Genomic DNA, 26,025 nt, shown 5'->3' on the forward strand with positions numbered 1-26,025 from the left:
TGGAATTCCAATTCAAGGACAGGATTGGTAACGTAATAATTTAAACTGGATGGATGGATAAAAACCACTGCTTGCGTTGGAGGTACGTTTCAGTTGTTTTTTTCCTCCACTGCACAGCAACATACCAAGGCATAAGTGTCCATTTACGACAGTGTCGCGAATTTTCCAACGCAATTATTTACGGCCCATGGCAACTAGCTCGCAGCAGGAGTTTTGTTTACTCGCGTGGGTAAGTTTGTAACCCTATATTAAATGTATATATTTGGAGTTAATTGTGTTTTATAAAGTTCACGAATACTCTCATGCGCTTTGATACCTTAAACCATGCTCTTTTTCTATCGTTAGCTTAAAATTCGTTGAAAATGTTTTAGCTTCAACGCTGCGTAACTTACGCGGCGGGCAACCAAAATTCAAGAAATATTTAGACAGTCAAACTGTTTTACGAAAACTCCTGGTTGATACAGTGAATGATAAATATATTTGTCAGGGGGCCAACAGTTATGGGCAACATGGACAGGGACATGAAGAGGACCGGGCAATCCCTCGGCTCTCGAACAAAGTTGCTCTGCATGGAAAGACAGTCCAGGCTGTTTGCGGTGGCGGGGGGCACTCAGTGGTTGTCACTGGTACGTACACATTAGACTGAACGGCATAGAAAAAATACAAATTGATATGTAAATTAACATTATGCCGAATGCAGTTGTAAATAGGAGGTACTCTGCACTTGTTTCCCTTCAACGAGCAGGTTCCATCAAAAACCTAATAATTGAATTGCTCATTATTACCGTTAGAATATTGACAACATCTATGTGTATAGTGACAGCATTTATGTGTACTACGTCATAATGGATCGGTTTCTCAATGAGTGTGTACTTTAGTGAAAGAGTTTTTAGGGTGCATATAAAAAAAAAGTGTAAACAGTTTCACCATTATGTGCTTTTGAACAGACGATGGAGAGGCGTTTGTGTGTGGGCAAAATCACAGAGGCCAGCTTGGACTTGGCCACACTGCCAGCTGCTCAACACTTCAGCGCTGCTCAAGCCCGAATCAGAGGGTCACAAATGTTGCCTGTGGCTGGGATTTTACTCTTCTTCTGACTGGTGATTAATTACAGCATTCCGCTTAGACACACTGCAGTCTTAACTCATTTCCTTGATATGTGGTGTTCTACTTAGATTAAAAGTCCTACGCAGAGAGGATAAAATGGTTTTATTTTTCATCGACCTGGGAATGTGTGGATTGCTGACACGGGATTATGTACGCATTCAGAAAGCACAAATTGTCGTGGATGATTTGATCCTTCATTGACATTCAGATCAGTTTTTCTTTTTTGTTCTGTGCACACAAATATAAATATTAATTCATTTCTGGGTTTACACAATGGAAAATAAAACAAAGTATGAATTTCCCACATTAGGATGATGAAGCATGAGTGTTTTGAGTTAAGCCGTAAACAAGGCAATCATTCCAGTACAGTACTAATTAAACTCGTAATTTTTCACACAGATTGTGGTAACCTATTAGCGTGTGGCTCCAATGTGTTTGGACAGCTGGGTATTGGTCAGGTGACTTCACATTCGGCAGAGCTGGTGCTCATTGAGGTGAGCACATCATCAATTCAGCCATTATGTTTGTGTGTGTTTTTTTTAAAGGGGAATTCAAAAACATTGGTCTGTGATTTTTGTCACAATAACTTGACTTGTCACAATATAATTATGTTGCTTATTCTTAGGTTCTAAAGGAGCGTGTGATGAATGTAGCAGCAGGCCTCCGGCACGCTCTTGCAATCACAGGTATACACTATAAATGGATCACTGTATTTCCTGTCAGCAATAAATCCTGCCCGATCATCCTCTGTTCTGCTCCCAGACTCTGGATGTGTCTACCAGTGGGGGACAGGACTTCGTAGCCTTGCCAAGAGAGCACTGAGTCCAGACCCTATTCCGTCACACCTCAACTCCAAGGTTCCTTCTCTGGTACCAGGTGAGTACAGCGAAAGGAGAGGACTGATGGCTGGTTTGATGTTTGCTGCGGTGATGGGATTGTTTTGGCCATGTTATAGGTCTGAATCAGAAGATGCCTCGCGTTGTCACAGCGGGCTCAGCACATTGCGTGTGCCTTACAGGTATTGCTTGCAGCATGGTGCACCACGCGCACACACACACACACACGCACACACACACACACACACACACACACACACACACACACACACACACACACAACTATATTCCGAGAGAATGCTATTTACTTTATTAAGAATTAAACTCGGATCAAGGCACCGCTGTAGATTCTAAGATCCCATCTGTACATTGGTGAAATAGTTCACTAAGTCTTTAAAGTACATTAATATGTATGGCTGTCAAGAGCCCGTAATTTAAAAACATACTCTATGTAAATATAAGTGCCTTTCAAATAATTTTCTGCCCGCAAGGTCTCCTGGTTTTCACTTTTGAACTGTCATGCACAACATAACCATCTTCTCTTTAGTCTGTCCTGTAATTAGTGCATGAGTGGTTCCTGATTACTGCGCTGACTCTGCCAAATGAAGACTAATGTTGCCCCCATCGGTACATGCAGGAAATGGTGATTTATTTCTGTGGGGAAGCAACAAGCACGGCCAGCTGACTGCCACCGAGCCCTTCTTGTCCACTCCCGCTCCACTCAAGCGCTCACTACTGAATGGAGAGAAAGTTGTAAAAGTATGGAGTGGTTGGACTCACATTATTGCCCAAACAGGTCTGCTGCAGTGAAATCGTCATGTTTTTTTTTAGGCTCACATTTGCCGTAATTAAAATGAGTCATACATTGCAGAGACTGGGAGAGTGTTCACTTGGGGCAGAGGGAATTACGGACAACTGGGCCGAGCTCTGGCGATTGGCCCAAATCCTGAACACCAATCAGCAGAGAGTGTGAGACAGGCTTTCCTGCCTGCAGAGGTGGATGTCCTCTGTGGAGCAACACAGGTAAGACTTATTATAGTAATATAAAACAATATCAGTAATGGACCGCACAGTGACCTAGTCACTAGGTTCTAGTTCAGGCGTAGGCAAGTTCGGTCCTAGAGAGCCGCAGTCCTGCATGTTTTTGATGTCTCCCTCCTCGAACACAATTGAGAGGCTCCTGCAAAACGTAATTATGAGCTGATGATTTGAAACACCTGGGTTGAAGGCAGGAGACACCGAAAACATGCAGGACTGCGGCTCTCTAGGACCGAACTTGCCTACCTTTGAACTAGTGGTTAGGATGTCATAGTAGAGTTTGTATGTTTCCCTCATGCCTGTGTGGATTTTCTTCTGGGACTCAGTTTCTTCCCACTTTCACAAAACATCCATGTTTGGTTAATTAAAGACTCAGTTATCCATGGGTGTGGGTGTATGGTTGTTGTTCTGTTTTGTTTGTCGGGATGTTTGAGTTCCTACAATTTTCTCTAACATCAGCCTGGTGTTCATCATGTCATACTTGAGTAGCCCAGCAGGAGGCAGCCAACACCCACAAATGGAAGACAAGGAAGCTAAAAGTTGTTTAGTATGGGAGGCGTCACAGTTCACCTAGTGAGAATGAGAGACTTTGATGAAATACATCATTATATGTGCAATAAAAAGCATGCACACTTTTCCCATTATCGTCCACAAGGGAGAGAACCATTAATATCTTGCACAGTCAAAGGTTTCCTTTCCCATAGGGGCCATTGTATGGGACCGTGGCAGTTAACCTGTATTCCAAATGGTTGCTGTATGACAGGAGAAGGCTGCCAATAAAGTAGATGTCAAGGTTCGCCAAGGGGGAACTCGCAATCCTTCTTATCCAATGTGTCGGGGATCGTCGATGCAGCAGCGGCAGCTTATGTCATTGTGCCGTCACCTTTCGTGCGTAAAGCAAAAGGTGAAGATGGATTTGCTGAGTGGACAATGAATCTCCTAGCCCGCTGGGACTCTGCGTGACGTGTGTACACACCCACAGAGTCAATGTTTAGTTAGCTGTCACATTTTTATGAGGCATATGAGCATAGCAAATAATAGCCTGTTGTTGGGTTTACCTGCCACTCTTCTATTCTGACGCTGAAACCGATAGTGAGGAGACAAAGCCCTATTAGTAAAGATGTTGATTGCAAGTGGAGAACGCTATAGCCATGTATAGTAGCACTTAGAGACCTCTGTGCTTTCACTCAAGTGAAGATTTATACTGTACATTTGCTGGTAGGTGTCACTTCCAATTTCTGCCGTTGTTGCAAACAGTGGAAAGCCTCCAGAATAAAAAGTCATTGCTTATAAGTCATCAATGTGAGGACACACACTCGTCCTTAGCATGAACTCCCTTGGCTACACAGGAATGTTGTGTTTTAATAAGACTGCTGCTCATTTTTCTGTCCTTTTTTAAAGATGAATTCACCATTAAAAGGAGGTTGCTGCTGTTTTTCTTTGATGTAATCGGAAACGATTTCTGTAAAACTTACTGTTTGCTGTGTCTGGTGGCTCAGCAGTCTTTGGCAGTGACATCCTTTGTGAAAGTTCAGTGTCAGCCTCCAGCATGCATTTTAATGCCTTGTCGTCTTCCCTGCAGATTGCATGCGGATCTGAGCATAACCTTGCCATCGTAGGTGAGTACTGTCCTTCAAGGTACATTAATGTGAGTGTTTGTTTATGGTGTCTGAGATGATGTAATATTAGTAAGATTGTGGGGAAAATACCCACACAACCGTACTGGAAAAAAAACAATGCTAAAGCGATTATGTCATATTATTACAACTGTCTGTAACAAGACAGGGAAGACATAAATAAGTGTCTTTGTTTTACCAAAGATTTACTGGGGAGTCGTGCAATAAGTTAGATATTACACATCATTGTCATACACATCAACATTTATCCTTCTGTTGGCTTCCGAAGATTTCTGAGGTCAGTTCATCGTTCTGTGGCCTTTCCCGAAGGAAGTAATTACACGTCGCTAGGATGGGGATCACTGACAGATGCAATTATGAGAGCAGGCCTGCAAATGAGCCGAATTAGTCACACACGGATTTTCAGGCGACTTTTTCCTGTTTGAGGATTTGGACAGGGGTGCGACTTTGAGACCGACAAGAGCAAATCTTCTTGTGATTCCTCATCATTAACACAAAGATTTGCGCCTTTTTCCATGATGAGGAATTTTTAGAAGTCAAATTTTTCCCACATTAAATTTTGAACACTGGCCCAGTTGTTACATCAGAGTGAATATTAATACATCTGAGGAAGAAACATGAGCAGAATGTTCCTTCAAAGCACATGCAGGTATTTTTAAAAAGCTGCGTTGTATGCTATTCAGACGGGCTGTCAAAACACGCCTTCAGTATCGGCTCTTACTGCTCTAGAGCAGGGATGGGCTACCATTTGTGCTTAAGGGCCACATTTGACTTTTTACGCGGGCAAGTGGGCCAGGTTAATCATAAATGATGGAAAATATAACATAATTATATTTAAATGCTGATAAAATAAGTTTTATTTTTATAATACTGTTAAATTTAAATGGACAGTAAGTTTCTGTGGTCTGGCAGATTACTTCCATCTACAAAAACATCACTTTTCAGGAAACTGAAAAAAGAAAAGTTGCTAGACCGTTAACATCGTATTGTCAAAGAGAGCAAGCCATTTCAACAATTTAAATTGGTCAATAATTTGTATAAACAACACATCGCCATGGGGACTGAGCAATAATATTGATTTGAGGAAAAAATTAAAATGGAGCAAATTTTGTCATGACAGTGAGGATATATGAATTTGTAAGTTGTTGATGGTGTGACGGTTCAGTCACTTGACTTCGGGGCTGGCTGCGTAGGTCCAGTTCCCACTCAGTGTTTGTGTGCGAGAATGTGAGTGTGAAAGGTTGTCTGGCTCTATATGTGTCCCGTGATTCAGTATTGTAAAATTGTTTATCTTACCAATATATTTTTTAAATTTAGAAATAAAAATCAATGAAGTTATTATTTACTAAAATGGATGAATACAATAGCGAATACATTTTAATCAACTTAATTTAGGGAGGAAAATTAACGTAAAAAATATTTCCCCAAAGTGGGTTGCGACAAGGGTATGGATATTTGTCTGTTTTTGTCATTTCCAACTTCAGTTCTTCAAATACAGTGGACTCCCACTATATGTGGAGGCGGGGAAAGGACTGGGCTGGGCTGCAAATATGGAAAATCTGCTTATGAAAGTTGCCACTGAAATGCATTGGGGAAAAAAATATTTAAAAAAAGTTTAACATGAACATCCCAAGTCTTCTTGCACTCAAACGAAGCAAACGAACAACACAAATGAGCTTTTAAGAATTGTTGTGGGCCCACAAGCTCTACTTTGACCACCCCTGCTTCAGACCATTAGAAGGCAGAAGAGAGAACAGGAGCGCTCAAGTCAACCTCACGTAACTCCTCGTATCTTCCATCCATCTTCAGCATGGCGGCGGCAGGAGCAATGAAATAGCAAAACAGGATTGGAAGTAGAGACCTGAGTGCTGCTATTTCTGGTGCTCAAGTAGGTCAGGCGGAAACCAACCAAGAGCACTGCATGCTGCTTATGATATCTGTTGCTGGCTCTGCCTCTCCACATTTACACCTGAGGAAGAGCTCCTCTGCGGTCCAAGGTGGGAGCGGGTCCGAAGATGCTCTTCATCCAATCTGAGAAAAGATTTCCGTTTATGACAGAACATTGTTCCCGTGCCTAAAATTGTATGCGAAGTGTTAATCATTTGACATTTAGACGACCAAACAGAAAATCATCAACAGGATGTGTTGAGAAGGAAATTGCTTTTGGTTTGAGCGTCTTGATTTCAATCTTTTTATGTTGTGCAGAAAGTGCAGCACTTTGTTGCCATGGAAACGCTGATGTGCGGTATGCTTCTGTCAGTGAGTCCATGAATGAAGCACGGCGCCCAAATAAGGCTCTCTCCCCCATTGAGTATGATGCTTCCAAACTTTTAAAAATTCACTGAGAGATTACGACTTGTTACTGAATAACAAATGGTGAATTGTAAGGAAATGCATTTTCTGGCGCATTTCTGTTCGTAGCCCTCGTTGGCAGAGTGTCACACTGACATAAGCTTGCTGGCATGACATCTTGGTCTGCTTGCTGGCAAACGCATATGTTTCGATGCACGTGTCCAAATCTTCAACGCCGAGCAAGCGGACGGACGGACGGAGAGACAGACAGAACATGACAGACACACGACAACCAGATTGGGAGAGCTCAAGGATGTGTTACCCTTAAGAAAGCAAGCTCGCTTCTGTTGCCATGGTAATGGAGCCTATTAGGTAACGGTGTTGCCATGGCACGTGTCTCCTCGGTGATGCAGCCCTGACCACACCCACTAACAAGCTGTCCAGCTGTGATGAGCAGGAAGGCTTTATTACCCGCTGACTGGGTGTCAGCATGTGTGCGTGTTTGTTTTCTGATTTCTTTTCTTCTTTGCGACTCTGCTTCATCCGCCTCCAGGCTGCTAATATTAGCTCACGCGTTGCTACACTGACCCCTGATCCCTCTCCTTCTCAGGGGAGCGTCTTCTTTCCTGGGGCTGGAACGAACACGGAATGTGCGGAGACGGCTCGCTGGCCGACGTCGTTGAGCCGCAACCCGTCCCCAGTCTCAGACCTCTTGTCATTGGCTGCGGGGCCGGACACTCTATGGCGGTGTGTATCGGGAATACGCGCAAAGACAATTGATAAACTCTGCAGGCATGCGTCCTGAATTCCTATTATGGAATTATTTTATGAATGAACACTCATCTGAAGCACTCTTTTGGTAGTTAAGTGGCAAAAATTATGTGCATGTCTTAAATACCTTGTTAAGTCTCAGAGGTCACCATTTATCTCGTCAGTCCGTCAATTTGATGGCCATTATCGAAGGCACGTGACAGGGCCATTTCTACGCCATGTTGGCCCTCCCGAATGAATGAAGGTGTTAAATATGTGAGGGATGGGCCCGGCTGGGGCTACACTGTCATCTTTCCATATCAGCGCCTTTATTGCCGTGGTCTTGAGTGTTAGGAGACATTCACACTCTGATGCCTACAGTGAATATCTCCTATCACCCTTTGATTTACTATACACGTGTGAATATTTTTGGGCAGAAGTCATGTTAAAAGGAAGTCAACCCCCCCCAAAAAATTTCTTGACTATATGTTATATGCAGCCCCACTAGTCTAAATATGATATTCTGTTTAATAGTGCGTTTAGTGGAATTTGAGTTAAGCAGCAAAATCCAGCATTTTTTATCAATATCAGGTGGCGGCCATTTTGCCACTTGCTGTCGAGTGAAAATGACATCACAGTTGCTCAGGCCTCAGTTAACACTTTGACTGCCAGACGTTTTCAGAAAAGGGATGCCGTGGGTGCCAGCCGATTTTAAGCATTTTGACTGATCTTTCAAGGTCCATAGAAAATTATGTGTTTGGACTATGGAAACACACATACTGCCAAAACAAGATTGGACTCTCATCTTCCATCAGAAAAAAAAAGTTTGTTTCTACCTTATTCCGTTTTTGAGTAATCAACAATAGAAAATGGTTAGTTTCACCTGTTTTGGAAAAAAACGTCTTTTAACGTCTTTGGCACTCCTCCATAGGATTTTACGAAACGTTATTTAACGTTTTTGGCAGTCAAAGAGGTAACAACCAATCACAGCTCAGCTTCAAAAAACAGGTGAGGCCGCCACCTCAGATGGATAAAAACGGCATGATTTTGCTTCATAACTCATATTCCACAAATGTAATATTAATCAGAATGTCATGTTTAGACTAGTGAGGTCGTGTATAATATAGTATTGTCAAGTAATGTTTACGGGTAACTTCCTCTTTCAAGATTACAGCAATCTAATCGTCTTAATGCCACTTTCATACTGTACATGCCATTAATTCTACTTGGGGAAGTTTGCCTGCTGCATGTGACCCATCTTGCATACTTATAAGCTATGCAGACATCTGCAATGCAGTACCTGGTGACCACATGCAGGTGAAGGGCAATGTTGCATTATGTTATTTTTTCTTGATTTTATTTATTACTGTTTTCATTTATATATATTTATGCTAATATGGACACCAAGTTTTACCAACATTTTCAAATCGATAAACGAACACCCTCTGAAAATCTCTTGTTTGTTATTTTTTATTTTATTTTATTGAATACTATTTCTTGTACAAGTCTGAACTGTATTGTCCAGAAAAGACACCCCAAACCCTGAACCAACAAACCAATCAAAACTACCACTGAACAACCGACTAAGATAGCTAGCCACAAAATACACGGTGTTCAAAACTCACACACTCAATTTCACACATTCGTTGCCTCGTATATTTTATGAATGTTTTAATGAGTGTTTTTAACCGTAACGTTGCTGATATTTCGTTATTTGTCAGACAATGACTAGCACACAGTTCCCAGTGTTTGGTTGGCAGTGTAATCGCATTTGTTTGTTAGAAAGTTGGTCCCTTTCATCTTCAACTTTTCCAAACAATGAAAGCTGCACTTCAAACAAGGCTATCATAGTTGTTATCTACTCGTTATGATGCTCGTTGCCTGTCCATACTGATCCACACTGGGGTCCTGCGCATATATAAAGTCAACATTCTCCTGTAAAATGACATTTAGCGAAGATTGGATCATTTAAAACTACGTTAAAAATATAAAAACAAGTAACTTATCGAAAGTACAGTTAACTTCTGGTGTCAGGTGGAGCCCTCATATCTCCAAAAACAGTTTTTGAATTTTCACACAACCCCCCAAAAAAGAGCAAGGTATTGTTGTGATATTAACAAACATCGCATCGCCATCACACAAAAAATAACACACATGTGGACTGACCAATTGAAAAGATTTGTGCAAAAATATGCAGTTAAACAATTTTTGGACAGAGGTTTCCACCTGACGCCGGCGATAGTGGTTAACTTAACAATTTTGCAGGGTCCGACATGAAGCCTTTTTGGTTGAGCCAAGTTTTGGTTGCACTTACAGTACCAGCATTTACCCTTACAGTATTTAAAAAAAATAAAAATACTTGACAAAATTCATAATTATATATGCAGGCCTGCCTGCGGAGGAAATAATGAAGCATGTAGTCTCAGCGGGCAAAATCTACTTACTGTATGTACGCGCAATCAAGTAAGCCACTTTTCAAAAAAGATATCCACACCCCAAGTTTACAGATAATGTGATTTAAAACAATATTTAACAAAATTTAACATGATATACAGTATGTAGGCCTAAATGCGCACAAGTATGTAACACACTTTGTCAGTGAATGGGAGTGATGGAATGTGCACAGCAAGTGTAAAATGAGCAAAGATGATTGATCAATTTAAGTGGATGAAACTAAAAACATCGAATTTTAGGTATTAAAAAAATAATGTGTTGATTCCATCACATTTATACCAGTATCAGTGAATTTCGGGTGCCCCAACAGTCACATGGTGGCCCTGGGCTTTAGCACCACTTCATGTCGGACCCTGATTGTGTGACAAAAACATTAATTAGAAGTAATAAAGTTTTTTTTTGTGTCAACAGTTTTTGGGAATAGATTATGTCTATGTGCATAGTTTTCCCCCTAAGTAAAAATAAACAAAAAAAATAAGTCAAACTTTAATTGCCGGCTGTATTATATTAAGTTGTTGCACAATTATTGTACAACATTATAAGATGAAATAATGCACACTTGACCATTTTGAGGATTTTCATTCACCTATTTAGATTTTTTTCTCAATTTTTTTTTTCTTTTAAATAATTTGATTACATCGTCTACCACTCCAAATTTGTTCTTTTACAGGATGTGTTAACTTTATATATGAACTTGTCTGAGCTCTATTCTGATGTTAGTCTATCAGTTGCTATTGACTAATTAAAATTAAATTACCGGTATACAACTGATTATTAAGAATTTGTATGAAGAGGCACTTGTCCAGTATGGTGTATACAGTGTTTTGGCAGCTGTTAGTACAGGTATTACTAATTTGAACTATATGCCAATTCTACTTGATTGTCAACTGAAAATCACTGTTAAAATGTATGTCCTTCATTATTTAGGGTAGGGTTGGCTATCTTCCTATGAGTAGAGTAACCAAATAAGCAGGAAGTCCTTGACTATTTTCTGTGAAGTTCTTAGCAGCACTTTTGACCATTTAATGCCTCAAAAATACAAGATGGAGTTCAAGTACGACAATTTTGTGGATGTTTGCCAAAAGCTCATCAAAAGAATGTTCCGTGGTGCAAAAAAGTGCAAAAGTCTAAAAAAGAGGTGAGCATGAGTGTGCAAAGTTAATCTGGCGTGACTTCAAATCAGAGCAACCATTTTTGTCTTTGAACACAGGAATCACACAAATATTTGATGATCACTCCAAAACATTGGTACACACGACATCAGCACACACACACACACACACACAAAGCATATTTACAGCACTGGCACACACAGAAAATAGGCACACTTTACAACATCAGTCACAGATACATATAGCTACATAAGGCTTGACAACAAAACGTCCTCAGTGCTACATCTATGCTGAGTTTGTGATGTTCAGGTTGCCGCTTTCACACCCATTTAAAAGTACTAAGTAATACACACAACAATGCTACTGCACTATCAGGTGGGTGAAGGGCCATTATGGGTCATACACATAGTGGTCGGTACACCATGGTTCATAACACAAACTGACTCAGTTGGTTGTCTGCTCCGGTGCTGTCTCTGGGTCTCTATAAACATATAAAAAAAAAAAAAACAATAATGAAAATAAATTATTACACCAATATGTTTTATGTTGGAGTTGATGGTGATGGCTGATAACTCTGCGGCGCAGGGAGAGGTGAAATGACACTTGGGAGGGTAAAGAAAATGTGCTCCGTTAGTCGCCCATGGTAAAGGCAGGTTTACCATGTCTATTCCCATGCGTAGCCAAGGCATCAGACAAAGATGTATTGTCTGGTCCGGACTCAAGAGTCGGTTAATCAACATGCCCGATCATGCGGCCTGTTACAGGTTGAGGTACACTTTTCTGTCATTGTCATGCGGATAGTTTGTCATGCTCTCACCGTCGGTCCCCTTGTTTTGTTTTTCGTCGTATCAACAAAAGCAAAAGATGTGTATGCATGTGCTGTTGAATAAAAATGGAGTCTAAACGCTCATTGAGTACAAAATTTATTTCATGCAAGGACTTATCTGTACATATTTTTATTTGAATACTTTTCCGTTGCATAAATGGAAAATACATGCATTTACCTTTCCCCAAGAAGACCCACATTCCGTAGTGTTTTGTATATTTTTTCCCCACCTGCATCTCTTCACAAAAAAATCGTCACATTTTTTTTTCTCAATATATAACGTCTATTAATCACCACAATTCAATTCAATTCAAGACATGACTTGAAATGTAAAACTCATACACTTAAATATTCTAGAAATTTGTTAAATTTCTGATTGGTCAACATAAAATCTTTTAAAGTGCCTTGAAAAGATTGTGTATAACTATTGGGGACATGTGTATCAGTACTGTATTGATATTTTTCAAATGATTAGATACACGGCACTCCTCTTGCAATGTATTCTAACCTGATGTATATATACCCTATATGTTTTGGAGTGGCCCTAGATTAATATTATGTGCTTCATTAAGCAAACAGATTTTTTATTTGCTAACAAAATAACCAAAAAGTCATATTTCCTGCGATTAAGCTGTGTCGTAGAATGAAATCATAAGCAGCTTTTAAATGTATTATTTATGCTACAACAAAGTTGTACTGTGTCAAAAATATTATATTTTTACTTTGCCTCACCTGGTATAAAGGCACCATTATTATAATTCTTGCCTTGATTTCTGCATCTTTACCATAAGAGCGTTTGCAGCAGACAATTTTTGTTTTTGTTTTTAAAAAAAAAAAGGTCCTAACTACCGGTGAATATATTTGTTTAAAAAAAAAATGCTCATGGCAGCTCTGTACCAAATACTTCAAGTGAAATAATTTCCGTTGTCAAATGAAGTCAAATAAATTCAAGGAAATCTATGATATATTGGGGAAAGGCAAAGAATGGCAGCTACATAAAAAATCTTGCTGTGACTGAGTCTCTTGTAAAGCTGTCTCAGATATGCATAAAAATGGCAAAGCTTTTTGATGCTTTTGAAAGACAATGTTTTCTCTTACAGGTACTGCGATACAGTTAGCTTCTTGTAGAACATAATTTCTCATGCAGTTCATGCAAAGGACCAAACATTTTTAGTTCTGCTGACATTATTCATCACTAGTATCATAGGAATTGTCATCTTCTCCAGTGCATTGGACATCATCTTGTTGTTTTTTTTCTTCCTTTTCTTTTTTCTTTTTTCTTTGAATGTGGCCACTCCGATAGCATTGGCTGGTTTGCGCTTTCAGAATTTGTAACGTCTCCACTTTGCAACATACAAAGCACTTAAGAGGAGTTTCCTTAACACCTGGCGATGGTACATTTTGGGATATGTTTTGAACGCAATGTGTTGTTAATGTCCAGCATAATGTTACATCTTATGAAATTTCTTTCACAGAATTGTCAAAAGCAGATGAGAATAAAAAAAAGAAAGAAAAAGAAAGAAAATCATTGGCTGAAAAGTATGCGAGATCAAAAGCAACAGAGCAACAGGCAATGAAGTCAACATAGGGAAAAGAGATGCGGTTAGCCTGTAGAACGGCGCTTTGTCAGCAACTCGGGTGACCCATGCACATGTGGCGTCTTGCCAATGTGACTTCTAGTCTAGGATATGATGACACCCGCAAGGACAACCCTTGGGAAGCTGGAGTATCAGAACAGTTGAGATACAGTTTTTTTCAGAAAAAGGAAACTCAAAATGAGAAAGCAGGAACAAAGGAAAAGTGTCAAAAAGCAACCCAAAAAAAAAGAGAGAAAAAAGCGAGAAGTGTGGACTGGCCTTCCAATGCCATTGTATCTGCTACTCAACCATGCTACATAATGGATGGGATGGGAGAATGTGAGTGCTGCATTAGACAGGGTGGGCTGCAGGGCAGGGCGGACACTGAGGACGCTCCAGAGGCATCCCCGCTCATGCCAGACATGCTGTTAAGGCTCCAAGGCTTTTCATAACCTTCAGTTGAAAAACAGAGAACGTTCTGAGTACACTGCAGCACTGGATCCATGACATGAGTGTTGCTGTTTTTAAAAAATATATTATTATTCTGCTCCTCATTGGTAATAATACTACACCTGTTGCTTTCTTGTTTTTGTCTCCTAAGAGAGGTCAACACACACTTGAGACAGATCCGATTTCTCCATGCATTGAGTGCATCCGGAGTACAAGGGCATGCACCGGGTGGTACTGGAATGGTTTGGAGTAGAACACTATAAAAGGTAGGCACCTCAGGCAGGGAATGTACAGCTACTGCTTGGTTTTGTAACGCACAGCTACACAGTCGTAGCTTTTATTGGGAATGTTTGTGTCAAGTCCAAAAATTGGTACGTCAAAAGAAATCCTCTCCAATTGTGTTGTGCTCCGTCACCATTCTGATAGCACCCATCAGCAAGACACTTCATGCACCATTATGGCCAAGAGCAATGTACTCAAAGTCAGGATCGCACATGGTATTTATCATTAAAAACACATACATACATACATGGTACACACATAGCACATCAATATATTCTTAAGCATAGAAGACAGCACGTTCTAATCATATAAATCTTCAAAATATTTTTTTTCTTCTTACTGGTAAATAAATAGGGGTATTACATTATGCATGGTATCAAAAAATATATTATGTCGATGTAGACAACTATTATTGACATTTTGTGGGCGATTGTGCTTGGCCTAAACTTGGAATATGTACAATTCCCGAGGGAATAATTGAGGAGACGCAGCGGCTGTGAAGGTGTCGTGTTAAGAGGTTTGCAGTTGTGCCGAGTGTGTTTTTTGTGAGTGTGTTCCTGTTAGTAATTACACTCTGCAAAGAAGGGGTGGGGAAAAAAGGGGGCATGTCCTGTCTAGGGCCTTAGAGTGTGTCAGTATCTTACAGGGGCCTGTGATTGGCTGTTACTGTACATACCCCTCCTCACTCTGCCCCCTGTGTGGTTGGGCCGCTCGGCCGTGGTGACCAGGAAGCAGGGCCGCTCTCGTTCGCTGGGGCTGAAGATTTCCTCGGGAGATATGGCCTGGTCGATGTGAGGGCAGTCCTCATTGGCTAGAGCAGCGTTCGCAGCCTCGCCGTTCAGCTTGGAATCTTTACATACAACAACAACATCAGAGAACAAATAAAAGAGCATATAACGGGGGCAGGGGGGTAAAAAATATTTTTACATTTTTCCCATACTGCGGCGCCACATGTGGACTATTTGATACGTTGTGTAGCTGCTGCGTAATGTTTGTCTTCCTTAGGTTTGTGTGCACATCAGGACTCTGTATAATTACCAAGGTAAAAATGTAAGTGCAACAGGTAGCCCACTGTTTGGATTGCAGTTGTTTGTTGGCTTGGACGATTGAGGTGACCACTGACCAGATTTTTAAAAATTAAAAACCAGGACGCTACAGTTTCACTGAAAATCAAATATACAATACATTCTCTCCAGGAACTATTTATAAGAAATTTAATTGCAAGTCAATCCGGTTGTGTTATTGCTTCAGCTAATGCTAACTCAATCTTGGTTGACGTTTTAACAGCTGTAAATAAGTCATAGCACACACCTTCACCTAAGCTATTGGAAGCTTCATAACTTATATTCCACAAATGTGTGAGGTCACATATGACATATTATTGTCAAGAAATGTTTAAGGTTGACTTCCCCTTTAACATTGCAAGGACATGAAGATGACAAACACTTTGCGTTTCCCTAAAAGACATTATGAACGAATTGCTGAATGAAGTTCTGAACAGTCAAGTGCAAAAGTACTAATGAGTTGCCTAAATCTCAATTTCTCTCCATTTAGAGTAAGAAATCAAGTATTTTATTGATCGTATGCTGGGAAAGTCTACTGTTTAATCTCATGCCTGACTTATCAGCTGACTGAAATGTGGGACGAGAGAAACAGCTGAATAGTGATATGTGTTTTTTCAACAAGGCATGGGAATGTTGTAGTTATATATAAAGCGCTTTAGCCTACCTTGAAACTTTATCTCGAAAACGTCGTCGTGGGCCACAGGGCTCTGATGTTGCGAGCTGATGCTTGATTTACAGAAATTCGGAGAACCGGGTTGGGGTGCCCGTGGGATATGCCGATTTTTTTTCTTTGGTAGTTTCTGTTTCGCCATGGCCAGGGAGTAATACATTCCAAAGTTGTTGACAATCACAGGGACAGGCATGGCGATGGTCAGCACGCCCGCCAGGGCACACAAGGCTCCCACCAGCATACCCGAGGTGGTCTGAGGGTACATGTCGCCGTAGCCGAGGGTCGTCATGGTCACCACGGCCCACCAGAACCCGATCGGGATGTTCTTGAAATGCGTGTGCTCGCTGGCTCGGGGGTCGTTGGGGTTTGCGCCGATCCGTTCGGCGTAGTAGATCATTGTGGCAAAGATGAGGACACCCAGGGCCAGGAAGATGATGAGGAGGAGGAACTCGTTGGTGCTGGCTCTCAGCGTGTGGCCCAGCACCCTCAGACCCACAAAGTGGCGAGTGAGCTTGAAGATACGCAGGATCCTGACAAAGCGGACCACTCTGAGGAAACCCAGCACATCCTTAGCTGCCTTTGAAGAGAGCCCGCTGAGACCCACCTCCAGGTAGAAGGGCAGGATGGCCACAAAGTCGATAATGTTCAGGGCGTTCCGGATGAAGTCAAATTTGTTTGGACAGAAAGTTATTCGCATTAAGAATTCAAAAGTGAACCACACCACGCAAACGCCTTCGATGTAGGTGAGGTAGGCCGCCGTCTCGGGTTCTTGGTAGGTGCGCTCCACCGTGATGTTGTCTACCAGTTCCACTTCGGTGCGGTTGATGATGGGGTTGAAGGCCTCGTGGGTCTCCAGACAGAAAGTGGTGATGGAAACCAGGATAAAGAACAGCGAGGCCAGAGCCACCCACTGAGTGGGAAATTGGAGAGAGAGGAGAAGGCAATGGAAAGGAAGAGATTGGAGGGAGGTGGGGGTAGAGGGTGAAGAAGGACAGAGAGTGAGCACAGTAATACACACAATGTAATCAACCCCAGCCAGTCGTTCTTAGCAATGCAATTTAATCGGAGACATCGGCATCTGCTTTAGTGACAGTGACGGTCCTATGCTCCGCGTCTTGATTCCATTAAATGGAAACAATCAATGCGAGCTCAACACTCGCATACCCCTCCTCCTTCTGCTCCATCTCAAGGTCACGGTATTTTCAAGCACGCACTCCATGCAAAATTTCGCAAGCGCCGGTCAGCGGTAACATATGAGACATTTACGAATACGTGTAAAACTGGAGCTCTTGCATTCAGCGCCATAGTTACAGCAGGTCTTTCCCAACTCAAGGTCACATTGGTGAGATCCGGGGGTCAGCAACCTTTCTTGTCAAAAGAGCCATTTTAGGCCAAATAAATAATTAGAAATGTGTCTGGAGCCGCAAAACATTTGAAGATTGCGATGAAGGAAACAGTGTGTTAGGGTTAGTCTAATGTATTGAGGGCCCATTTAGAGCTGCACCACAACACAAAAATATGCAACATTCAGTACTAGTTCAGGGATTTGTTGTGTGTGTAATTTTTCATACTTTGTTTTTCATACATTTTTAGACTTTTCTGCCTTTCTGTTATATTTCTGACATTTTGGGCAATTTTATGGACATATTATGGTCATTTTTGCCTCTTTCTTTTTCGGGACATTTTATGGCTTTTTTTTTTTTTTTTACATTTTTTCAGCTTTTTTTCTGACATTTTTGGCAATTTTGTGGTAATTTTCGGGATTTCTTCTTTTGTTTTTGGACATTTATAGTTACTTTTTGAGCGTTTTTTTAATGCCCTTTTCCCCCTTTAAAAATAAATACATAAAAATTCAGACTTTTTTGGCAATATTTTTTGGTAATTTTCTGACTTTCTTTTGTTTTGGACATTTTAGATTACTTTTTGAACATTTTCTTTTCTGCCTTTTTTTTTTAAATTCAATTCTCTGACATATTTGGCAATTTCATGGACATTTTATGGTCAATTTCTGCCTCTCTTCTTCCCTTTTTGACACTTTTTCTACATTTTTTGCTAGCTAATTTCTGACAGTTTGGGCAATTTTGTGGGCATTTTATCCTCAGGGAGCCACAATAGAGGGACTAAAGAGCCACATGTGGCTTCAGAGCCGCAGGTTGCAGGCCCCTGCACTAGATAATCAACTCGTGGGAATCATGGTGGGCTCAGGTTGAATAGGATGAGGTCCGCTTTTATAGTATGACGAACCAACATCATCCCTGATTACTGTAGAGTGCTTTACCTTTCATCGGCATTGATCTGGCGATCACATTTCATCACATTTAGCCTCTGATATTTCTGATACGTGCTACATATGTAGGTGTAACTGATATAGCACGCTCTCCTGTGTATTGATCGCAGCCCTGTCCTTGCGCTATCCTCTGATTATACTGGATTACAGTATGTGTTAGCCCGCCTGCGAGTTGGGGAAAACAGCTGGAAGCGTGCCACCAGCAGATGAGTTGATGCACTGAGAAATGGCTCGCGAGATCTGTTATCACTCTAGGAAGTCACCAAATTTGTATCCGTTTGGATTTAGTGGGGTACGTGCGCTCTCAAGCTAATAATGCACAGCCTTGTCAAGAGGCTGGGTGGAGTGATGAATGAAGGAGGTAGTGACAATGGAACCGGGCATGTCTAGGCAGGAGAGAATCATATATTCCACAGAGCAAAGGGGAAAAACAGCAACACGGCCATTCGAGTCCATTCAATGCAGGCTGAGATGGAAAGCAGGCCCTCATTACAGCAAGTCATCAGTGGCAATTGTTTGAATTGCGCTGCTTATGAATGTCTGCTTCCTGTCCAAGTAAGCGCTATTGTTGACGTGACTCCAGCGCAATGACTTTTGTTCTGTCAGCATCAGCCTTCCCTTTCGATAGCTTCAGCGTCACTTTTTACCATGCAAATGTCAAATTAAACGTGAAGACAAAATGTAGTACGGAAAGTTTAGCACTGCATTACGCCTCTGCAAGCTCAGCGCACATACACAAACCCCCGCAGCCACGCACTCTAGAATAAAAGGTGAGCTCTGCAGTAACAAACACCACACGCATTAAATAACCACTCATGCTCAAAATGATGTATTTTGTCCCTGAAGTGCTACAGTTTACTCCCAAAACTATAATTACTCATAATACCGAAGTGATTAGAGTAAGATGCATAAGATGCAAATGTTCTTTACAATAATATGTTCTACACGCCCCCACTAGTCTTAACATGCCATTATGATTAATATAGCATTTGTGTAATATTAATAAAGCAGCAACATCTACCTGTATTTATCCATCTAAGAGGGTAGCTTTTTTGCCACTTTTTGTCAACTGAAAATGACATCACAATTGCTCACGGCTCATTTCTTTCTGAGTTTGGTCATGTGACGTTCACAAGCTGAGCCGTGATTGGACGTTGCCTGAGGCCTAAACAACTGTGGTGTCATATTCAGTTGACAGCAGGTGGCAAAATGTCTGCCCCCTCAGATGCATAATAATATTCAATATTAATATATGTATATTAATGTTAATATAAAATATATTCTATGCGCCCCCACGAGTCTTAACACGGCATTATGATTAATATTACATTTGTGGGAATATGACTTAAGCATCAAAATCAAACCTTTTTTTTTTTTTTATCCATTTTAGGGGGCGGCCATTTTGCCACTTATTACCTCAGGCCTGAGCAACTGTGGTGTCATATTCAGTTGACAGCAGGTGGCAAAATGGCCGCCCCCTCAGATGCATAAAAACAGGTGGATTTTGCTGCTTAATTCATATTCAACAAATGCAATATTAATCAGAATGTCGAGCTTAGACTAGTGGGGACACGCACACGCAACATTTTACTGTAAACATTTTTGGGTTGACTTTCCCTTTAACAGGCTTTGATCTCGACTGTTATTTTTAAGAAGTGACACGCGCACACACAAGCCTCATTGTTTTCAAACATTGAGGAGCTAACACTTGAGTGTGTTTTTGTTGTGATGCATTACATAATGTTGCTGTGCAATACGCCTCCTCTACGATGTGGTGTGCACAAAATAACTCCCTACAATAAAATGCCAATACAATAGAGCGTAAACTACAACCTCCAAAAAGCAATCCAGGCCTCGCAGGCACGTCGTAATGTGATTACAAAAAATGCCTTGGGAATACCTGATCTCTAACTTATAGCTATAATCAGATCATGCATAATTCAAAAGTCAAACAGGCCAATGAACTTTTTACATTGATGAATGTTTGATGTCAAACACTGAGGTGAGTTAGTCTCGTCCGATGTTTAAAGCAATTATGTTTATCTTTGTATTTTGTCAGCACAAAGTATGTCATAATGTAGATACCGTAATTGCTTTTGGCAAGTGATTTTATTATTATTGATCACTAAGTTTGAATTGCTTCCCCTGACTATTCTGCATTGTTATTTTTGGCAAAGTCGAGGTCATGATCGGTCACCCGCCATTAGTGTGATGAAGCCTTTTTGCTCCGTTCGCCAGTTACTTGCTCAGGCCTGCGAACAATCGCACCCTTCAAACGCTTCATGTCATCACACCGCCCTTTGCATGATGTGACTCGGCGACGCTTGGGAACAGTGCGAGCAATGGGGGAGGGTGCCAGGTGAACACCGTGGGCTGCTTATTGGTTAACTCTCACTGTTGCCGGCAAACCGCGAGCTCGCTCTGATGTGCTGATCTGACATGGCTTTTCCGCTGATGTATCCACTGTGAATAGAGTCTGTAATTAAGTCTGGGGCTCAGTTCTAATTAATTTTCTTGCCTGTCTTAGTGGAGCTTTGTCCAACCTTGTTCTAGAAGACGTGCTGTGCTGTGCATCTTGGCGGTGGGAAATTTCAAGGTGATCCTTGAAAGATGATCAATGTGAGGATTTTAGCTTCCTAGCGGAAAACTAAAGGATTTGTGCTAACACTGACTTCTATTTGGAACTGTTCATAATTAACAAAACTGTCGATGTCCCCAGTTCCAGGTGAAAGCAAAAAATAAATAAAAAATCTGGAAAAGCCTACTTCGCGGCAGTTTTTTTCCCCCCAGCTGGGAGTTGGGAACTTTTTCACGGTGGAGGGAATTCTGAACGGCTCCAACATTCACATCACAGTTTTCTCAGTTGTGTTTACTTCCTGTCTCATATGCAGTAAATTCTGTAGAGTAAATTTTACTCTAAATAAAATCTATTTGGTGCCACTCTAAACAAAAGTAAAATTTACACTTGGAACAGAACAAAATGTTCAGAGTAAATTTTACTCCAAAGTATTTTTAGTGCGTACGAGAGAATTGGCCTATGCCATAAAAAAAATAATTTAAATAAGTTAAAGATTTTCCACTCTGAAAATCTAAGTAAATTTTGCCAGGCGAGAGTTTGACTAACTAGTTTATTTTATTATTATTTTTAAAGTTGCACAAGAGTTAGGAACAAACTCATGACCTTCAGCTTGGGAGACTGCCACTCTACCACCTGAGTTATGCCACTCCTACTGTTTGCTTATATCCAGGAGACAAAAAAACATTGTATGTAGATTCCAGCTAACACATAGCAGGACCTGCGTGGCTCAGGAAGTAGATTGGATGTGTCCCAACCTGAAGTTGCGGGTTTGTTCGTCAACCCTTGAATGACTTCTTTATTAATTTATTTATTTTACTCTCTTCCAAGTGTCTATTTTACTGTTTGGAGTGGGACCAAATAGACTGTTTACAGTAAAAAAAAAATTCTCTACATATTTTACTGTGTGAAAATTCATTAATTAATTAATAATTATATATAAAAATAATTTAAGAAGGTTTTAAATGATTTGTCTTGGTCTCATTTTTATACCCCAAAAAACTCTGGCACACAGGGGTGTGTCGACTTTTTATATCCACTGTAAAAGAGTGAGAGACAGCAGATAGATACAATTGGCTACCGCTGGATAGGGGAGCCTGCTAATCAGGTGGCTGCAGCTGCTCAAGCAGCATGAATCGCAGCAGGCTTCAGAGGAGGACACTTGTCAAAAAAACAAAAAAAACATGTGGAGATGTTAAGTAATTGTCACTTTTTAGAGGCTCCAATGAGAAAAATGCCCAAAAGCAAGGACCAAAAATATCACCTCCTACAGCAACCTGATTTAGTCTGGAGGCCTGCCATTGAAATGTTGCTGCCTGGTGCTGAAGATCTGCTTCCCTAATGTGTTGTTGACCTATTTAGTCAGTCTACCCAGGGAACCTTGTACCCCGGAAAGATCATTCCTAATTTTTCTCAAATGAGCTGCAGAGACTCTTAATATATCTTAATGATATGTATTTGTATTTAGTATAAACTAGTGGTGATTGAATTGAAAATAGGGATGGATAAGAAATGAGAAAATCTTACTCTGAATATTTTGAACTGATGAGCGGAATAATGCAATCTGTTTATTTATTATTCGATTCAATGTTATTCAAAAGACATTTGCTCTAGTCTTATTACTGGAACATGATTGTTGAGCAACTTCACTCTTTTCAGAAATAGATGAAGGATGCTTGGTGGAATAAAGCGTCGTCGTCTACTGTACAATCATGCATTTTAAGTCCCCTAGATCAGTGATCTATACAGTTATGCTCATAAGTTGAAACTGACAGGCGCATATACTGAAATAATGATGATGTCATATCAATGTACTCACAAATTGACCTCCTCAGTGAGGAATCTGGGTTTGTTGAATTGAACAAAAAACTCATTTACTCGCGGGAAGCCATGCAACAGGTGGTACACTCTGTCATCTAATCAACGACAATTTAATTGTTCATAGATTGATAAAGATATATCTGTAATGAATGAATCGGATAAGCGGTAGAAAATGGATGGATGATGGATGGATGAATAAATAATTTCCTAGTGATATTGGATTATTTCCCACGGGTCCTGATTATCTCTCATGGTTCACCAATGCCACAAAACCACTTCTTGAGTGCATTTCTGATTGACTTCCTATTCCTATTGGTTCTCTGTCCAGGGCAGATCACCATCAGCTACTTGCTTGTCAGTCGAACAGCATCATGGGTTGAGCCCTATTAACTCTGCCTAGCAACAAGTGTTGAATATAAATATTTGTATCTGCATTGTTGTGTGTGTGCTTGAAATGTTACATTGCAGTTGATAAGTTTTAGAATGAATCACCTAATTATTTTGTCTTAACAATGGAAGATAAATGTGATGAGTGTGTTGTAGTTTTTGTGATGTTAGCAAAAGAGTTATATTGTTCCTGTGGCCCGCTAGATTTTTTGGTTTTGCGTCCCATCCATGCGTTGGGAGATCAAATTCAAGGTCATCAAGCGCCTTATGACTCCCAGTAACCAGTCCTTCAAAAAATAAAAAAATAAAAATAAATAAAGCATGCAAGCAACTCACCCTTGCATATTTGGAGGAGTAGGGGTCTTCAAACAGAGCCCAAACGCGCTTCTGCCAACGGCTCCACAAAGTGCCGCTCCGGGCGTCAGGAGAGTCTCCGTGCGCCAACCTCCTCGTCATCTCATCCACGTCGTCCTCCCCCCCGTGCTCCTGCTCGGGCTCGGCATCGTCGTTGCCCAGGTCCAACAGCCCCCCGCCGCCGAAACTATCAAGGGCCTCCTCCGCCTCCCGGTGCTGGCGATAGGTCATCCAGCAGCACGGCTCCACGTCCGTCTCGTCGATGCCCCAGAACGCCAACTCCTCCTCGTACAGCGGCCCGCACACATCGGCCGGGCAGTGCAGCTTACCTGTCCTGTAATAGTTGAGGATATGCGCGAAGACGCCGGGGTGGCGGTCGAAAAAGAACTCCTCGATTTTGGCGTCATAGTCAAAGTGGTTGGGAGCGTCCGGCTCGGCCAGCCACGACAGGCGCGTGCCGGGTAGGGTGCGAAGCGTGCTGCGGTACGTCTGGTGCCGGATCCCTCCCACGTTGATCACGATGCGATCCTTGTCGTCGCTCAGGCCCATCGCGTCCCTTAAACATCGCTCAGCAAAGTTCCCCTCGTCATGGCGGCAAAGGTGAGCCACCTGTCGTCTCCCCGCCAGGAAACAAAAGCGACGCGCGTCAGGCGGCGCGCTTTGGGGATGCGGACGCTGGCGTGCACGTCGGGCTGGAGGCGAAATCCAAAATGAACGCGCCCAATGGCATCACATGGACAATGGGCGTCACATCGTCGCCAAATCCAGCCGGAACTAACACACGATGCTCTTCGCCGTTTACTGGCTCACCTACGTCAAGGTGACTCTGCTGGTGCTGAGCGGACAGCGCCTGCCCTGCTGCTTGTGGTCCTCCCGGTGTTCGATCCCACCTCCAGACGCGCCTCCTTCACACCGACGCGCAGCAGCAGCCTATGCAGCTCTTTGTCTCGGCACCACCGACACGTCTCCCTCTCCTCTCCTCCTCTCCAAGCATCCAGTCAGAAGCACACATCCAAGATCGAGGAAAGGAAAAGGCTTGAATGTGATTCACAACATCTCCAATTACGCCGCTTCACGGTGCCCAATTTCCCCCTTGTCACTCAGGAGGTGTGCATGCATGCACGAGACCCGCCCCTCACAAAACAACAACAATGAATGGAAATGGCTGAAGGCGTCCACTATGATGAATGGAGATTTCGCCCTGTCAACAGTGTGCATTGACCACCATTCACTGGTTTTGTTTGCAATAGCTCGAGAGTTCGGATGAGTGAAGATGAGATGTGTCTTCTGTGCGCATCTGCTCTCGACAAAAGGGAGCGTTTGTCTGTTTTTAATCCGCCAGCAGAGGGAGCTGTTGTTCACTGCAAAGAGGAGAAGTTCCTGTCTGCCCATTATTATATTTGCTGATCTTGAAAGTATACCTCATTCCCCCTCTGGACACTTCATTATGTTCTTCTGCTGAATGTAATGATTATGGTAATTCTCTCTGAGCTAATATAATAATGATTACAATTGGCACACTTGTAGCATGGTGGACTAGTGGTTAGCATGTCCGCCTCACAGTTTGAGATGCGGGGTTCAAATCCATGCGTCTACAAACTCCTGTTCAAATGCCAGGATTTTTATGACATGAAAGAATGAGACTCAATATAAATCATTTGGAACTGTTCCTAACTCCATCTTGAGCAAGACCCCAGTTGAAAAAAAATTACTCCAAAGCATAATGCTGACACCGCCATCAGTCATTATAGTTTTTTTTTTTCATCTGCACCTGGAGTTTTAAAGAAGGTGGAGGGAATTATGACCAGTTCCAAATGCTAGTCAGTGTTTACACAAAATATTTAGGCCTCTGCTAGACAGCAAAACAATGTCAGGAAAAGTTTATTAGAACATCTCAAGTAGAGCTGTCAAATTAGTCGATTAATTGACAAGTAATTGATTATCAAATTAATCAGCAACTATTTTAATAATCAAGCAATCGTTTAGAGCCATTTTCAACAGTAATCATTCACTGATTTCCGTAGTCCTACATGAAAGAAGGCTGACTATCTTCTGTGTTACCGAACCGGTAACATAGTACATCTATCCCTCCTACTTTTTTTTTTTTTTTTTAAATCACTATATCAATACAAAGTACAAAATAAACACCAGTTAATAAACAGTAATCAGGGGGTAAATGCTTTTGTAATACATTTTAATGCAAAATTAAAATTAATCCGATTAAGTGATTGACTAATCAATTAAAAATATTAGATAATGACAGCACTAATCTTGAGTTTGTTTGGGGATTAATCACAGGCTCGTTAATGGTCGCAGGTGGCTTACATTTAACATGATTTTGAACGTGATTGGTGAATTATGAGCACAGGGTGTGTACACTTCTGCAACATTATTTCCTTTGTTTATTTGTACTTGCCCTCTCAAAAACATCTTCTTCTTTTTTTTAATCAGTTGAGTTATGAGGGTTATAGGTCACATTAATGGTGAAAGAAATGATTTATCTTGG

The 26,025-nt window shown here is 41.4% G+C and overlaps 2 protein-coding genes across 4 annotated transcripts; one reads left to right on the forward strand and one right to left on the reverse strand.

Moving 5' to 3' along the window:
- Window positions 1-135: 135 nt before the first annotated feature.
- On the forward strand, window positions 136-14,360 carry sergef (secretion regulating guanine nucleotide exchange factor). Its single transcript, XM_077567691.1, has 12 exons — window positions 136-229; window positions 488-626; window positions 948-1,100; window positions 1,507-1,601; window positions 1,733-1,793; window positions 1,870-1,983; window positions 2,063-2,125; window positions 2,581-2,739; window positions 2,815-2,966; window positions 4,564-4,600; window positions 7,521-7,657; window positions 14,231-14,360. The coding sequence occupies exons 1-12, from the start codon at window positions 188-190 to the stop codon at window positions 14,330-14,332; spliced, it is 1,254 nt and encodes a 417-aa protein (XP_077423817.1). The 5' UTR covers window positions 136-187; the 3' UTR covers window positions 14,333-14,360.
- On the reverse strand, window positions 9,090-24,838 carry kcnc1b (potassium voltage-gated channel, Shaw-related subfamily, member 1b). Of its 3 annotated transcripts, none has more exons than XM_077567689.1 (4): window positions 23,502-24,837; window positions 16,090-17,005; window positions 15,038-15,211; window positions 9,090-11,707 (listed from the first exon to the last, which is right to left on the reverse strand). In XM_077567689.1, exons 1-4 carry the CDS (start codon window positions 24,066-24,068, stop codon window positions 11,598-11,600), a joined length of 1,767 nt encoding a protein of 588 aa, XP_077423815.1. In that variant the 5' UTR covers window positions 24,069-24,837; the 3' UTR covers window positions 9,090-11,597. The 3 variants fall into 3 exon arrangements, with proteins under 3 accessions (XP_077423815.1, XP_077423814.1, XP_077423816.1); XM_077567688.1 differs by lacking the exon at window positions 9,090-11,707 and adding an exon at window positions 12,134-14,082 and having other exon boundaries at window positions 23,502-24,838; XM_077567690.1 differs by lacking the exons at window positions 9,090-11,707; window positions 15,038-15,211 and adding an exon at window positions 12,134-14,107 and having other exon boundaries at window positions 16,112-17,005; window positions 23,502-24,838.
- Window positions 24,839-26,025: the final 1,187 nt, after the last annotated feature.

This window comes from Vanacampus margaritifer, chromosome 6 (genome assembly GCF_051991255.1).
Source record: "Vanacampus margaritifer isolate UIUO_Vmar chromosome 6, RoL_Vmar_1.0, whole genome shotgun sequence".
Lineage (NCBI taxonomy): Eukaryota > Metazoa > Chordata > Actinopteri > Syngnathiformes > Syngnathidae > Vanacampus > Vanacampus margaritifer.

What these genes read in the sequence shown, in the direction of transcription:
- sergef (XM_077567691.1), top strand. Translation starts at nt 188, where the DNA reads ATGGCAACTAGCTCGCAGCAGGAGTTTTGTTTACTCGCGTGG. An exon ending in TTTTACTCTTCTTCTGACTG is followed by an intron (nt 1,101 to 1,506) that starts GTGATTAATTAC and finishes TTTTTCACACAG; the next exon opens with ATTGTGGTAACCTATTAGCG. An exon ending in GCATAACCTTGCCATCGTAG is followed by an intron (nt 4,601 to 7,520) that starts GTGAGTACTGTC and finishes TCTCCTTCTCAG; the next exon opens with GGGAGCGTCTTCTTTCCTGG.
- kcnc1b (XM_077567688.1), bottom strand. Translation starts at nt 24,068, where the DNA reads ATGGGCCTGAGCGACGACAAGGATCGCATCGTGATCAACGTGGGAGGG. An exon ending in ACTCCTCCAAATATGCAAGG is followed by an intron (nt 17,006 to 23,501) that starts GTGAGTTGCTTG and finishes TTTCCCACTCAG; the next exon opens with TGGGTGGCTCTGGCCTCGCT. An exon ending in AGGGGGCAGAGTGAGGAGGG is followed by an intron (nt 14,083 to 15,037) that starts GTATGTACAGTA and finishes TTTCAACTGAAG; the next exon opens with GTTATGAAAAGCCTTGGAGC.